General features: G+C 38.9%; 2 protein-coding genes across 3 annotated transcripts; one reads left to right on the plus strand and one right to left on the minus strand.

Moving 5' to 3' along the window:
- Nucleotides 1–3,563: 3,563 nt before the first annotated feature.
- On the minus strand, nucleotides 3,564–11,244 carry plekha8 (pleckstrin homology domain containing, family A (phosphoinositide binding specific) member 8). Its single transcript, XM_058084265.1, has 13 exons — nucleotides 11,053–11,244; nucleotides 10,555–10,671; nucleotides 10,321–10,476; nucleotides 10,132–10,253; nucleotides 9,908–10,063; nucleotides 9,794–9,831; nucleotides 9,606–9,703; nucleotides 8,557–8,845; nucleotides 6,821–6,906; nucleotides 4,559–4,617; nucleotides 4,283–4,484; nucleotides 4,149–4,210; nucleotides 3,564–4,063 (listed from the first exon to the last, which is right to left on the minus strand). The coding sequence occupies exons 1-13, from the start codon at nucleotides 11,090–11,092 to the stop codon at nucleotides 3,866–3,868; spliced, it is 1,623 nt and encodes a 540-aa protein (XP_057940248.1). The 5' UTR covers nucleotides 11,093–11,244; the 3' UTR covers nucleotides 3,564–3,865.
- A 183-nt stretch (nucleotides 11,245–11,427) lies between these two features.
- Nucleotides 11,428–13,417, plus strand: fkbp14 (FKBP prolyl isomerase 14). Of its 2 annotated transcripts, XM_058084909.1 has the most exons (5): nucleotides 11,461–11,525; nucleotides 11,602–11,749; nucleotides 11,820–11,971; nucleotides 12,033–12,160; nucleotides 12,943–13,417. In XM_058084909.1, the coding sequence occupies exons 1-5, from the start codon at nucleotides 11,492–11,494 to the stop codon at nucleotides 13,099–13,101; spliced, it is 621 nt and encodes a 206-aa protein (XP_057940892.1). In that variant the 5' UTR covers nucleotides 11,461–11,491; the 3' UTR covers nucleotides 13,102–13,417. The 2 variants fall into 2 exon arrangements, with proteins under 2 accessions (XP_057940891.1, XP_057940892.1); XM_058084908.1 differs by having other exon boundaries at nucleotides 11,428–11,749.
- The last annotated feature ends 296 nt before the right edge of the window (nucleotides 13,418–13,713 follow it).

A 13,713-nucleotide genomic window follows, 5' to 3' on the forward strand; every position in this document is an offset into this window, starting at 1 on the left:
GGTCACAAAAGACCCCACAACAACATCCAAAGAACTGCAGGCCTCACTTGCCTCGGTTAAGGTCAGGGTTCTTGACTCCATCATAACAAAGACACTGGGCAAAAACAGATTGCATGTCAATAGTAAAATAAGGTGGTGGTAGTGTGATGGTGTGAGGCTGTTTTGCAAGACTTAAATGACTTAAACGAAACCATGATTTCTATTGTTTACCAATAACAATTAGGAAAAGATGAGTGGGCAAATATTCCTCCACGGTGCTGTAAGACAGTTTTTAATGATCATATATTAATGATTTCAGCCTGAATGGTCCTGAAGACACTTGCTTCCTGTGAAAGATGTCCATCAATTAGTGGAGAGAAAGAAAGAGAGAGAGAAAAAAGATACCGTCAGCGTCCTTTTTCCAAAAACTGCTGCGTTGACGTAAAGAAGAAGCTGCATTTATTTTGTCAGACATGACAGTCAGGTTGTTGTCACTGTCTTAAAGGGACCACGCAGACATGCTGATGCAGCTGGACGGTTATGGCTAGACGCCATAACTCCATTATTATTATTCTTAGAGTGCTAAATGACTAAATTAGATGTATTAGAAGATGCAAGCATCCTGTAAACAGACTTTGAAAAGTTTGAAAGGAAAGGAAGTGGCACACAAAGACAACCAAATGATGTTTATTTAGTACAAATATTAAAAATCTAATGCAAATAGTACAATAGCGCATTGAAACAATTAGTATTTATACAAATATGCTTTCATGTGCAAACCTTTACACTTGTAAAAATGGAAGTTAAAAAAAACTGAATATAAGACAACTCTGAATATAATATCACCGAAATGTGCATTTCTCTCCAAGTCACTGGGGTGTGTGAGTGAGAGGATGAAAAGCTCTGACTTGCTTGTTTGTTGTCATCACCCACTGTTTGCATGCATAAATCATAAAAAAATATATATATACTTAACACAGTAATCCCTCATTTATCACAGTTAATTGGTTCCAGACCTGACTGTGATAAGTGAATTTCCGAAAGAAGGTTCCTTATCCACAAATCAAATATTTTCATAGTTACGGCATAGAAAACCTGTTTACAAACTTCTAAATACAATTTTAAACATTAGAGCCCTCTAGACATGAAATAACACCCCTATAGTCAACTATCTGTGGAATTTGGCTAATTTATTAAATATAAGTATCAACCTAAGCTTCTATAAATAGTGTGTGAAATGAAAAAAAGTGAAATAAAACTTAATATAAAGCGTAATGTAAAATATTATGAGCCTGAAAAGGTCACTTTTCCACTCATATTAGCCCATATTATAGACCAAATAATAGAAAATAAGACACCTGAGACATAAGACACACACATTAGCATTGACAGCGTACCTCCTGCGGTGGCTGTTGTCTCATCATCAATGTAACTCTTATAGGGAATCAGTAACTCAATGTTTAAAAAAAACAAAAAACCTTTCAGGGCTCTGACGTGTTAGCATTATTTCACATGCCAATAGAACATTCTAACAACATGTATAGGTGAGAAAAGTGGAAAAAGCATCATAGGTCCCCTTTAAGGAGAAACCCTGTCAATCGCTTTACTAAACAGCAAAGAACACATTCAGTATGTATGTATGTAGGTATGGATGTATGATAGTATGGATGTTGGTATGTATGTATGATAGTATGTATGTATGATAGTATGTATGTATGTATGTATGTTGGTATGGATGTATGTTGGTTGGTATGGATGTATGATAGTATGTATGTCTATATGTATGTCTTAGTATGGATGTATGTATGATAGTATGTATGTTGGTATGTATGTATGTATATGTCTTAGTATGGATATATGTTGGTATGGATGTATGTATGATAATATGTATGGATGTATGTATGATAGTATGTATGTTGGTATGGATGTATGAATGTTGGTATGGATGTATGATAGTATGTAAGTATGTTGGTATGTATGTATGATAGTATGGATGTATGTTGGTATGTATATATGATAGTATGTATGTATGATAATATGTATGGATGGATGTATGATAGTATGAATGTATGTATGATAGTATGTATGATAGTTGTATGTATGATAGTATGTATGTATGTCTTGCTATGTATGTATGTATGTCTGTCTGTATGTATGTCTTGGTATATGGATGTATGTTGGTATGGATGTATGTATGATAATATGTATGGATGGATGTATGATAGTATGTATGTTGGTATGGATGTATGATATATGTATATATGTATGTTGGGATGTATGATAGTATGTATGTATGATGGGATGTATGATAGTATGTATGTATGATAGTATGTATGTATGTATGTATGATAGTATGTATGTATGATAATATGTATGTATGATAATATGTATGGATGGATGTATGATAGTATGTATGTTGGTATGGATGTATGATAGTATGTATGTTGGTATGGATGTATGATATATGTATATATGTATGTTGGGATGTATGATAGTATGTATGTATGATAGTATGTATGTATGTATGTATGATAGTATGTATGTATGTATGATAATATATATGGATGGATGTATGATAGTATGTATGTTGGTATGGATGAATGTATGTATCAGGGCCCTTGTCTGTAAGTCTCGCTCTTTCATATCCTGCACTGTTGCTACTTGACGCCGTTTCTACACGGAGGGCTCCATTGGAGCCGTCAACCTTACCTTCCATGGACCCACTTACCTCCACTTCCGGCTGCCCTGACTGCTCGATCCTCCTGGGAAAAATCCACGAGTTGGAGGAGCGCATTACTACCATGCACAGGGTCCGCGAGGCTGAAGTCCTAATGGACACCATCACTTTCCGTCTCCCATCTCCACGGTCCGAATCTACCACACATCAAGCCTCTCTCGCTGTCTCAACGGATAGTCCACCTCTCCCGTTGCATGATGTCCTCCACGATCCGGCCGGATGTTTCCCCTCGCTGTCCCCCCGGCAAGACGGCTGCGGCGTTGGGAGCTGCCGGGGGGATAAACCCAAGTCCTTGGCGACCTCCACCCCAGCTAAACTGTCACCCAGGCCAAAAAGCTCTCGTCGCGTCTCTGTTGTGAACTTCACCCCTGCACCACGGCGCCATCTTGCCTCTTTAACTTCTACCATTCCAGCTGCGGAGTCGACCCCACCCCATGTGACCTCGCCACCCCATGTGACACCGCCGCTGCCCACCTGTATAGGCTTCTTCGGCACCGCCCCGTCCCCTTTCCCCAACCCCAACCACCATCATCATTGGGGACTCCATCACGAGGAATATTCGCTTCTTCAACACCATAACGTACTGTTTCCCCCTCATCCACTCAATGTATGTATGTATAATATGTATGTATGTATGTATGATAGTATGTATGTTGGTATGGATGGATGTATGTATGATAGTATGTATGTATGTATAATATGTATGTTGGTATGGATGTATGATAGTATGGATGTATAATTTCATTAAATTAAAATGGAAAAATATATGAATAGAACATTTTCACAGCAAGGAAGCAGCCATTTTTTGTCAATGGGAACAAATGAATGAGAATATTTAAAGGTTAAGGGTTACGTGTATTTGATCAGTAAAAAATACAATAAGTAGTGCAAGATATATAGAATATAAGAAAGCTTTGTATTGGACGCACTGGCATGAAAACGGTGCTTGTTGTTGTTGTAGTTGTAGTACATTCTACTTCTTCAGGGGAGCATCAAAGTGCCAAAACATGGTCAAGTCAAATAACCACAAGTGGCTATGATGCATTTGGAAAATCCGTTAACTCCACTTCAGTGCAGCAGCGTTCCATCCAAGAGCGTCCACTGGCATACGTCTTCCTCCATCCTTCCAGTAAGTATTGTGTACAAAGTTCACACCACCTCATCAGACTCCAGGTTGTATTCCTCATAAAGGGCGTCCAGGATGGCGAGCTGCCTCTCCATGGCCAGTAGGTAGATGTTCAGGTCTCTGTGCATGCTGCTGGTGAAGCCGCTCTTCAGCTCATCGCCTGCCGTCGACACCAAAGCGGCGGTGAAGCTCTGGTAGGACGGCGCGGCTCTCAGCGCCAACTGATGAGAAGAAAGGAAACGTCAAAAAAAAAAAAAAAAACAACAGGGGGAAGGAGTTTGGTGGACTTGGTTGGGAGTCACGTACCGCAAACACACCACGGACAACCCACCCGTGGTACTGGCGGAGAGTTTTACCGTAGGCATGATCTGATGGACAACAAGATCATGACAATCATCAGAGTGAGTGACGCGTGTTTGGTTGATGATGTTCATACTGACTCAGGGCTCCGTGGATGTCTTGTTGTCCGCCATTGATGTCCGACAGGAACTCCTTCAGGAACTTGAGGCCGCGTTTGAGCCACAGTAGAGACTCGGTGGCTGAGTTGCGAACCTGAGCCACCTCTGTGTGAACTTCATGCAGCACGATGGCCTGCAGCGTGGGGAAGCTGTCGGGGTCGGACATCTGCTTCTGCTGAATTTTCTGCACACAATTTACGGATATCGGAATACCGGAATTTTTTTTTTGCAAATCAATACATATTTATATTCACTTACTTTGATGTTTCCCACAAAGTCCATTTTTACCGGAGCAAAGACCGTGGGGCCCAGCTTGTCTGCAGGGGGGGGAATCAAACATCATTTCTTTGTCCTTCATTCCAAAATAATAAAGAATACTTCAAGAGTCTTAGCATTAGAATTGAGTTGACAGTGTTAAAAAAACATGAGGCAAACATAAAGCTGTAATCCGGTCCTGATGCCTCCCGGACCCCCGTTCAGGGGGGGCTCTGACCGGTAGAAAACCCAGGACACATTGAAAAGACTATGTTTGTTGAGTATATTGAGTTGTAGACCGCTATAGAGCAGCAACACATAATAACCAGCACAGAAAGCTTTCTAGTTCTTTCAGAATCTGCACCTATTCAGCTGTATTTTTTTGGATTTCATGGACCCTGCGAAAACAGTCCCGAATATGATCCGGAAGTGGATACTGGACAGTCCAAAGTTTTTCAAAAAAATGTTAGTTCAAGACGTCTCTGAATGGTAAGTAGATTTAGCATTTTAGCGTTTTGTTTTGTGGGACTAGCAGTGTTTGAGCTATTAGCATCCCTGCTTCCTGTATGCTATAATGCTACACAGACAAGCGCTTATGCTCCATGACTTACACTAAATAAACACAGTTAGTAGACTGATAAACTGCTACTTACGACTTGACCTACTGACTCTTCCGCACGGCCAAGTAACGTTCAAAAGGCGTAGGGTTTCAGCAAGTTTATCGGCTAGTCCAGCTGCTAGCTACTAGCCCATGTTCATAAAACAGTCCAGTGTGAATTGCCGTTAATTAAAATAAGTTATTTTGCTGGTAGGGAATCAGGAACTCCAACTACTTGTGCCTGATGGTGGCGTCTTTAGGAATTGTAAACAAATGTGGTGTTCCCTTTCGAGGCATTGCTAGCAAGTAAACAGCAGGCTTTGTGACATCACAAAGGAATTGTTTAGCAACGCCCTCTGGAACCGAGTGTTTTGAGCCGTCCCAAACTTCTTTCAGGGCTCATTTGCAAATGCGAAACCCTCATTTAACAGGAGAATACTACATGTACCAACTACATTTAACTACATTTATAGCTCAGAAAAGTAAACAAAATCATAATAGATCCCCTTTTATGTTAATTTTTTTTACATTTTTTCTTGTAATATTGTAGCTTTATTATCATAACATTAATAACATATACTAAAAGTTTTTTTCATTTTAAATTCGACATTCTCATGAGACTTCTTTCTTGTAATATAACTTTATTATCATTAACAATAATAATGTAATATTAAAATGTTGTTTGATTTTATTCTCACAATATTTCTTGCCTTTTTATCATTTTATTAAACACTTATAATGTAATGTTAAAGCATGCTTTTTTTTAACTTTCTTGTCATAATATCAAGACTTCTGAGAATATCATTGAATTATCATAACATTAAAAATTTAATGTTAAAACACGTTTTTCAAAAGGACTTATTTCTTGTAAACTATCATTTTATCAACATAACAGTAATACTGTAATATTACTGTTTGTTATTCTCACAATATTGAGACTGCAATATCATTTATTATAGTAATCAAATACGGTGTACAAGTGGTTAGCGTGCAGGCCCCACAGCTAGGAGACCGGAGTTCGATTCCACCCTCGGCCATCTCTGTGTGGAGTTTGCATGTTTTCTCCGGTTTCCTCCCACATTCACAAAAACATGCTAGGTTAATTAGCGACTCCAAATTGTCCATAGGTATGAATGTGAGTGTGAATGGTTGTTTGTCTATATGTGCCCTGTGATTGGCTGGCCACCAGTCTCGCCCGAAAGACAGCTGGGATAGGCTCCAGCATCCCCCGCAACCCTTGTGAGGATAAGCGGTAGAAAATGAATGAATAATACTAATAATAATAATATCACAATTATGTAAACAATGCAACTTAACTTCTATTATTAATGACTATATTACCATATTATGACTTTCAAGTGAATAAAAGGTGACTTGTCATCGGCCACAAGGTGGCAGTAGTGCATTTGATCAAATCTCAGCATGTCTTTTACATGTATTAACGCACTGTAGCATCCAGAGGGTTTAACATTCTAGGGACATTTTAAAAAAACATGATTTCTGTAGAATAAAATATCCTTATTAAAAGACCCAAAAAGAGGAAATGAATGCCATAAAGTACGCAGACTTCACGTGTGAGAAAGGGAATGATCAGCAAGCAAGTAAGAGAGGCGTCCAAGATGATGAAAAGATGAAAAGATGAGATGATGAGGACATGACCGGCCTACCTAATACAGGCACTATTGCATAGCATGACTCCAAAAAGTCTTGTGTGGGGATACCATTGTCGTCATCCAGCTTTAAGTCACTAAATCTACAAAACAAAGGGAGGGGAAACAGATTGAAAACAGGACAATGTTAGACACAATTCCCAACTTTATTGGAGCAAACGGGAAAAGAAAAGAATACACATGGCAAAAAAAAAGACAGAAACACTTCTTTAGTGGTATGCATGTGAGTTTAGAGACGATATTCTCTACGTGAAAGACTATGTAACATAATCACAATCACAAAATGGAGGCGCACAAAGCTCGCCTCCATTATAACTACCACAGTGGAAGCCGTTTATGTAGACATATGTATATTACAGCCTTTGTGTATATTTCTACTGAGAGTTATGGAAAGCAGGAAGTGAACAAATGTAACAGTTACTGATTGTAAAAGTACCAGATGGAGGGGTAGGATTTAATAAGCTTTGCTTCTTCCTACTTCCTTTTGGACATGTGGAACTGTGAACTGATTATGTGATGCATTCAATTGTAATCTGATGCATGTTCAAATGAAATAAAACCATTACCATTACCAACCATTCATGCTAGTGGATAATGGTGCTATAATGGGTCAATCATCAACATTTTTTGAGACCAATTCACATTTGAACCACTAGATCAGGGGTGCGCAAACTACGGCCCGGGGGCCAAATGTGGCACACTAAGCGTTTGAATCCGGCCCGCCAGTTGCTTTCTAAGTATTTCAACTTTTAACATACAAACTGTAAAAAAAACTATAAACTATAGACTAAAAAAAACAACAAAAAACTATTTTAAAAAAAACGTAGAAATTAGTCAATCGATTGAAATAATTAATTGCGATTAATTTCCCCCATAGTCAACTCAATTAATCGCAGTCAGACATTATTATCTATAATTCATTCATTTTTCTACCGCTTAAACTCCACACAGAGATGGCAGAGGGTGGGATTGAACTCGGGTATCCTAGCTGTGAGGTCTGCGCGCTAACCACTTCTCCACCGTGCAGTCACTTGCAAGTCTTATTTAGTAACATTTTTGAATGAGAACATACAGCTGATCGTATAACACTTTTGCAGATAAAATTAGACAAATAATTCAAAGAAAATTATTAGTATAAAATAGTGTGTGTGTTAATTATATGTTTTGGTCCCTCAGACAATTTTGTTAACTCAATGCGGCCCACGAGTCTAAATATTTTTTCACCCCTGCACTACATAGTACTGTTGTGAGACACATAAGCTTGACAGAAATTGTTGTTTAAAACCTTTGCCATACATGCTTATATTTCTTTTGCACTGTAGCGAGCGACACCGCATGTGAGCGTGCATCGTTTTTCACTGTTTAGTTTATATTGCCATGTTGACAAAAACAGTTAAAAATGTATGTCAACATCGAATAAAGTGGATATAATCAGAAATAGGACTCAACATAGTCAGGTTGTCGACATAAGCAGGTTCCACTGTAGCATCCTCCATACTGTGTACACACTAACAATGTCGTCAGGAGATACAGACTGAGGACATAAAGATCCTATACATACCCCGACATCAGACCAGGCCCTACTGTGTCATGTGATCGAGAGCACACTAATATAAAATAGTTAAAATTTACACTGAGCTACTGCATAATGTCACTAAGTGAGTAAAGTGTGCTGGAATGTTGCATTCAGGTGCTTCTAAAGGATGTGACCTTCCAGGGAACAAGTGTCATACCTGTGACTCATTGTGCTGAAAAATGTCTCCACCGGCTCCTCGTCTTCGGGCTCTGTGGAATCCTTCAAAATCTCACCCCTGTCTCCGTCTGATGCTGCTTCCTGTTGAGGCAGCACAGCTTCCTCCTTCTCTGTGGTCTGATGTGGACTTTGGTCTGTTTTGTGCATGAATGGCTCTCCTTCTTGTTCTCCGTCTACGTGGTCTGTCAGGGAGTCACAGCTTTCAGACTGAGGGATACTCTGGGATGGAGCCTGGTCTTCCTGGATGGAGCCATTGGCTGTCAGGACGTCTGTGTGGTACAGCGTTATGATTATTAGGTTTGGGAAAAAAAGTGGCATTAATCATCGGAAAAAAAATACAAAACTTCACTTTGGTGCATTGCAAGATTAATATTGCAAGGTGGTGTCACGTCAATTCAATTAAAGTAAAAGCAACCTTAAATGTTCATTTATTATCTCTTTCATTCATAATTTATATGTATGCACATGTATTTTGAATTGTTTTCTTTTTCTTAAATGATAAAAAATATGTTTTGTCTTCACATTTTTGGCTTTGTGGAATAAATTTATTGGATTTTAATTATGTCTTAAGGGAAAAAAAATATTTGTTGAGCCTCCGTTTTGGTTAGAGTCATACATTTGACACCATACATTTATTTCCTTGTATAATGAATGTACATTTGTTGATATTTTAAAAATATTCCTCTTCTTAATTCTACTTCTAAAATCATCCAACCTTCTCAATCCTGGCCCTTGTTTTTGGTGTTGCAAATAAGCCAAATAACAAGAAAAAATTCAGAAAAAAAATATTGCTTAAGTCTGGACCTCCGATTTTATGTGGCAAAGAACACAATTGATAGATTTTGTAATCATCTGAGTTGACACCAACTGTCAATATAGTGATGTGCTACGTATACATATCACTATATTGACAGTTACTATGGTACCCGAATGGAATTGGAATATTTGGGTCCATGTATACGTGGCTAGTGATTTGCCTGGAAACAAATGAAAGAGAACAACATACAGCGACTTATTATAGAACTAGACCTGATGGGGAGGGATGGTTCACTGGTCTGTCTGGTTGGTCCGGTCCTGCCGCACCAGAGTCAAAGCTGTGGGTATCTGTTTCAGACATATCTATCCACCTGGAATATATATTTAAAGTGAATGCAGAGTTTTCTTTAAAGCTATTAGATGTAAACAAGCAGTGCATCATAACTATAAAAATGACTTACTTATCTCCAAGGCGGTTTAACTGATTGACAGGTTTCATCTGTAATAAGAACATGAGGGTGTGAGACATGTCTGAGTTTGATTACATCGAACTGAAATTTTTTTTTTAAATAAACCTTTTGAGGTTTAATGGCGGCGACTGGAGGGGACGCCGGCGGACTGTGTTTGGACATATCTGCAGTGAAAGTACAATGGGCGATCTGCATGCACTCCTCCAAGGTCTTGAGAAAAGTGGTGCATGTCGACTTCACCAGGTCTCCTGTGTCTGACGTCTGAAAAGAAAAAGACCCCCATAAACACTTCCTGACATTTCAGGAAGTCACCCACCTTCAATGTTTACCTCTACTGTGTCGCCACGTTCGTTGCTGTCGTTGATTTTGTTGACTTGTTGCAGAAGAAGGTCACAGTACAATCTGAGTTCTGACATCTTTGTCTTCAGCGCTTCTGTGTTCTCTTGGAGTTCTGTAAATAATTTACCGTAAACAAACGCTTCATAATGGCGGGTTCTTATATCACGCCGACTGTTTACCCTTCTCTCTTTTTGTTCTGTTGTCTGTCAGGCAAGCTTTAGCTGTTCCCAGAGCCACCAGCCATTTTTGTCTCTCTGCTGCATTGATGGCTCTCAGGTAGAAGTACTGCTCTCCGGGTATGGTCAGGTCGAGCCGTTTGGAGTCAGAGGAATGCACTAATAAACAGAAGCAAAACCTAAAACATCGCATGCATGCACAATAAAATAAAATGGGTCAGCATGGGATGCACTAACCTTGAATTTCACAAACAGATATTTTAAGACTCCCCTTGCAGCCTTTCCAAGCATCCTCTTGAGAGTCATAGTAGGACAAAGTTCCTCCATCAAGCACAAACCAGCGAGGTTGCCACCCTGGAAGAATATTTATACATAATAAAATCACCAAGTCACCAATGTGTTCGATTAATTAGCAAGGCTAATACTGTAAATAGTTAGCTTAAAAGTTTACATGGACAGGGTGACACTTGTCCTGTTTAAATGTCAAGTAATTTGTGTCTTTGTTAAATGGATAAAAATGACAATACATGATAATAATGGCTGCATTCAATGTCAATAAAAATTGATTATTTGTCCAGCAGACACACAAATCGTTAATTCAAGTGGAGCCTATTAGCTTACGTTAGCTTGTCCGCTACGGCTTAATGTTATCACAAACTCAGCACTGTCATGCTAGCTAGCTGTCATCACAACCGTAAACCTTAAAAAAAACAACAAACGCAGAAAAAGATTTACCGCTGATGTAATTGGTCCATTTATACAGAATCCCCTCCATTGTTTAAATATATTTGCCATTCATTACTTGTTTATCATGGTAAGATTAGGCGAACAGCTGACTGCAGCGACTCCATCCGGCGCCGAGAGTGAGATTTTTAGAGTACAGTACGTGGATATGAATTCTGTCTACGGTGGTAAAAGTGCGTAAAATTTTCTAGAATACAACTCTAAAAGCTCACGCTTCCGTGTCGTCAGAGGATTTACGTTAAATGGGTGTGGATTTAAGTGATTGACACATATATACACCAATTGAATAACAGTATTGAGATATAGGCTGGTGTTTCGACGGATTATCCAATAGAAATGAGAGGCGGGGGAATTGTTGAACAGAAGTGGCGTTCATGGAGTTTGGTGCCACGTAGTTAACCTAAACACCGTTATAGTTTATACTTTTGTAATGCAGTGTAATGTAAGGGACCCATTCGGAAACTGTGTGAGTACGCTTTTCGGGTGACAAAATGATATTTCTTACAATTTTTTCGATATTATCATTTGTAACTATGCTAGTCCATGGAGGAAAACTGCCTGACCCCGAAGTGAAAATAGAGGTTCTGCATAAACCATTCACGTGTTACCGTAAGACCAAATATGGAGATATGCTTCTTGTCCATTACGAGGGATTCCTAGAGAGCAATGGCACCATGTTCCATTCCAGGTAATGTCTTTAAAAAAATGTCATTTTTAGTGATGCATCATGTGAATTTTGTGATGGATCTATTCTGCAGCCGTACAGAAGGGGATAAAAACCCAATGTGGTTCACCTTGGGGATCCGAGAGGCTCTCCAGGGCTGGGATAAGGGTCTGAAGGACATGTGCACAGGAGAGCGACGCAAATTGACCATCCCTCCAGCACTGGCTTATGGGAAGGAAGGGAAAGGTAACAAAATATAACAGAAAACGGAGGCAAGTACTGCATTTAACATTTTGTTTGTTGGCAGGCAAGATCCCTCCGAGCAGCACCCTTATTTTTGACATTGAGCTCGTCGATATCCGCAACGGACCTCGATCGCACGATTCCTTCCGGGAGATGGATCTCAACGATGACTGGAAGCTCTCCAAGCAGGAGGTGTGGATGCACACATACAAGTGGTGGAAAAAGAGCATCATACATAACAGTAAAATATAATGGTGGTAGTATGATGGTCTAGGGCAGGGGTGGGCAAACTTTTTGACTCGCGGGCCGCATTGATATAACAAAATTTCCAGGGGGGCTGACTATATATTTTACACGTAACAGTCCACCTGGTATTATTGTATCTGTAAAATTGTCATGCAATCTGCTATTATTATTTATTATTTTATATTTATATTTAAATATTTTAAAAATAATAAAATATTATAATAATTAAAATAAAATTAAAATAATAATTATTATATTATTATTGTGTAAAATATGCAAATATAACAATATTATTATATATAATTAATATAATAATTAGCGTTAATATAATAAATATAATATAATAGTTATAATAATATATAATAATTATTATTTTAATTTTTAGTATTATTATGTGCTTGTGTCTCTTTTTTCAGGAGCACTTTGTAAACAACAGACCATGTCAAACAACGAAATTGATACAACCATCAAAAGGTTGGCTCAGGCCATGATGCCAGGTTGTATGTTGAGTTTAAATTAAATACTTTTGAAAGATTGGACGGGCCGTATTCAAACACTTGGCGGGCCGGATGTGGCCCCCGGGCCGTAGTTTGCCCACCCCTGGTCTAGGGGGTCATTGCATTTTATGTTCAGACTGCGCCGGTGCCCGGCTCAAGGGCACACTCACAGTACTCCGGAAACAGACTAGCATCTCTTAAACAACCATGTCAATTGTGTGCCCTGCACAGGTGAAGACGTACCTGAAGAAGGAGTTTGAGAAGCACGGCTACTCGCCAAATGACACACATCATGAAGACATGGTAGAGGACATCTTTAAAAATGAGGACGAGGACCAAGACGGTTTCATCTCTGCTAGAGAATTCACTTATCAACACGACGAACTGTAAAGGTCGCACACGCTGAATAAGTTACCTGTTTTTTTTTTTTCAAAGTCTTACCTCCAGTGGCGGAGCTACGGGGTGGCCTAAGCATGGCCACCCCTAATGAAAAACATCAACTCCACCATTGTTTTAACTTAAATGCCTTACCTTGGTTTTGTCTCACTGTTTTGTCTAACTGTCTGTACTGTTAAAAGTAATGTTAGTGTTTTTATTTTAGTATTATTAAAGATTATTCATAGGTCACCCAGTGCTCACTTTACTCCCCAGACTCAATATTTTTCATAAAATTGTGCCCAGAATGCTAGTTTGTGATTTTATTGTATTTTTTTTTGCGTTGCTGTTGCAATTGCACTTTTTATTCACTAGAGGGCAGAGTTGTACCAATCTTTTGCTACCCTTGTCCCATTACTGTACAGCAGGGGTTCCCAAACTTTACCCACGCAGGGCCCACTTGAAAATCTAAAAAAAATGTCAGTGGCCCACTTTTGTCCTATAAACAGTACATAGATGAAATGCTGCATTCTCAGAGCACTAAAATTATTATTATTATTATTATTGTTATTATTATAAAGATTCAGGATTGAAAGCAGGGGTATAAAGGAAGTCCAAACTTTTAAT

Source organism: Doryrhamphus excisus, chromosome 10 (assembly GCF_030265055.1).
Source record: "Doryrhamphus excisus isolate RoL2022-K1 chromosome 10, RoL_Dexc_1.0, whole genome shotgun sequence".
Taxonomy (NCBI): Eukaryota; Metazoa; Chordata; class Actinopteri; order Syngnathiformes; family Syngnathidae; genus Doryrhamphus; species Doryrhamphus excisus.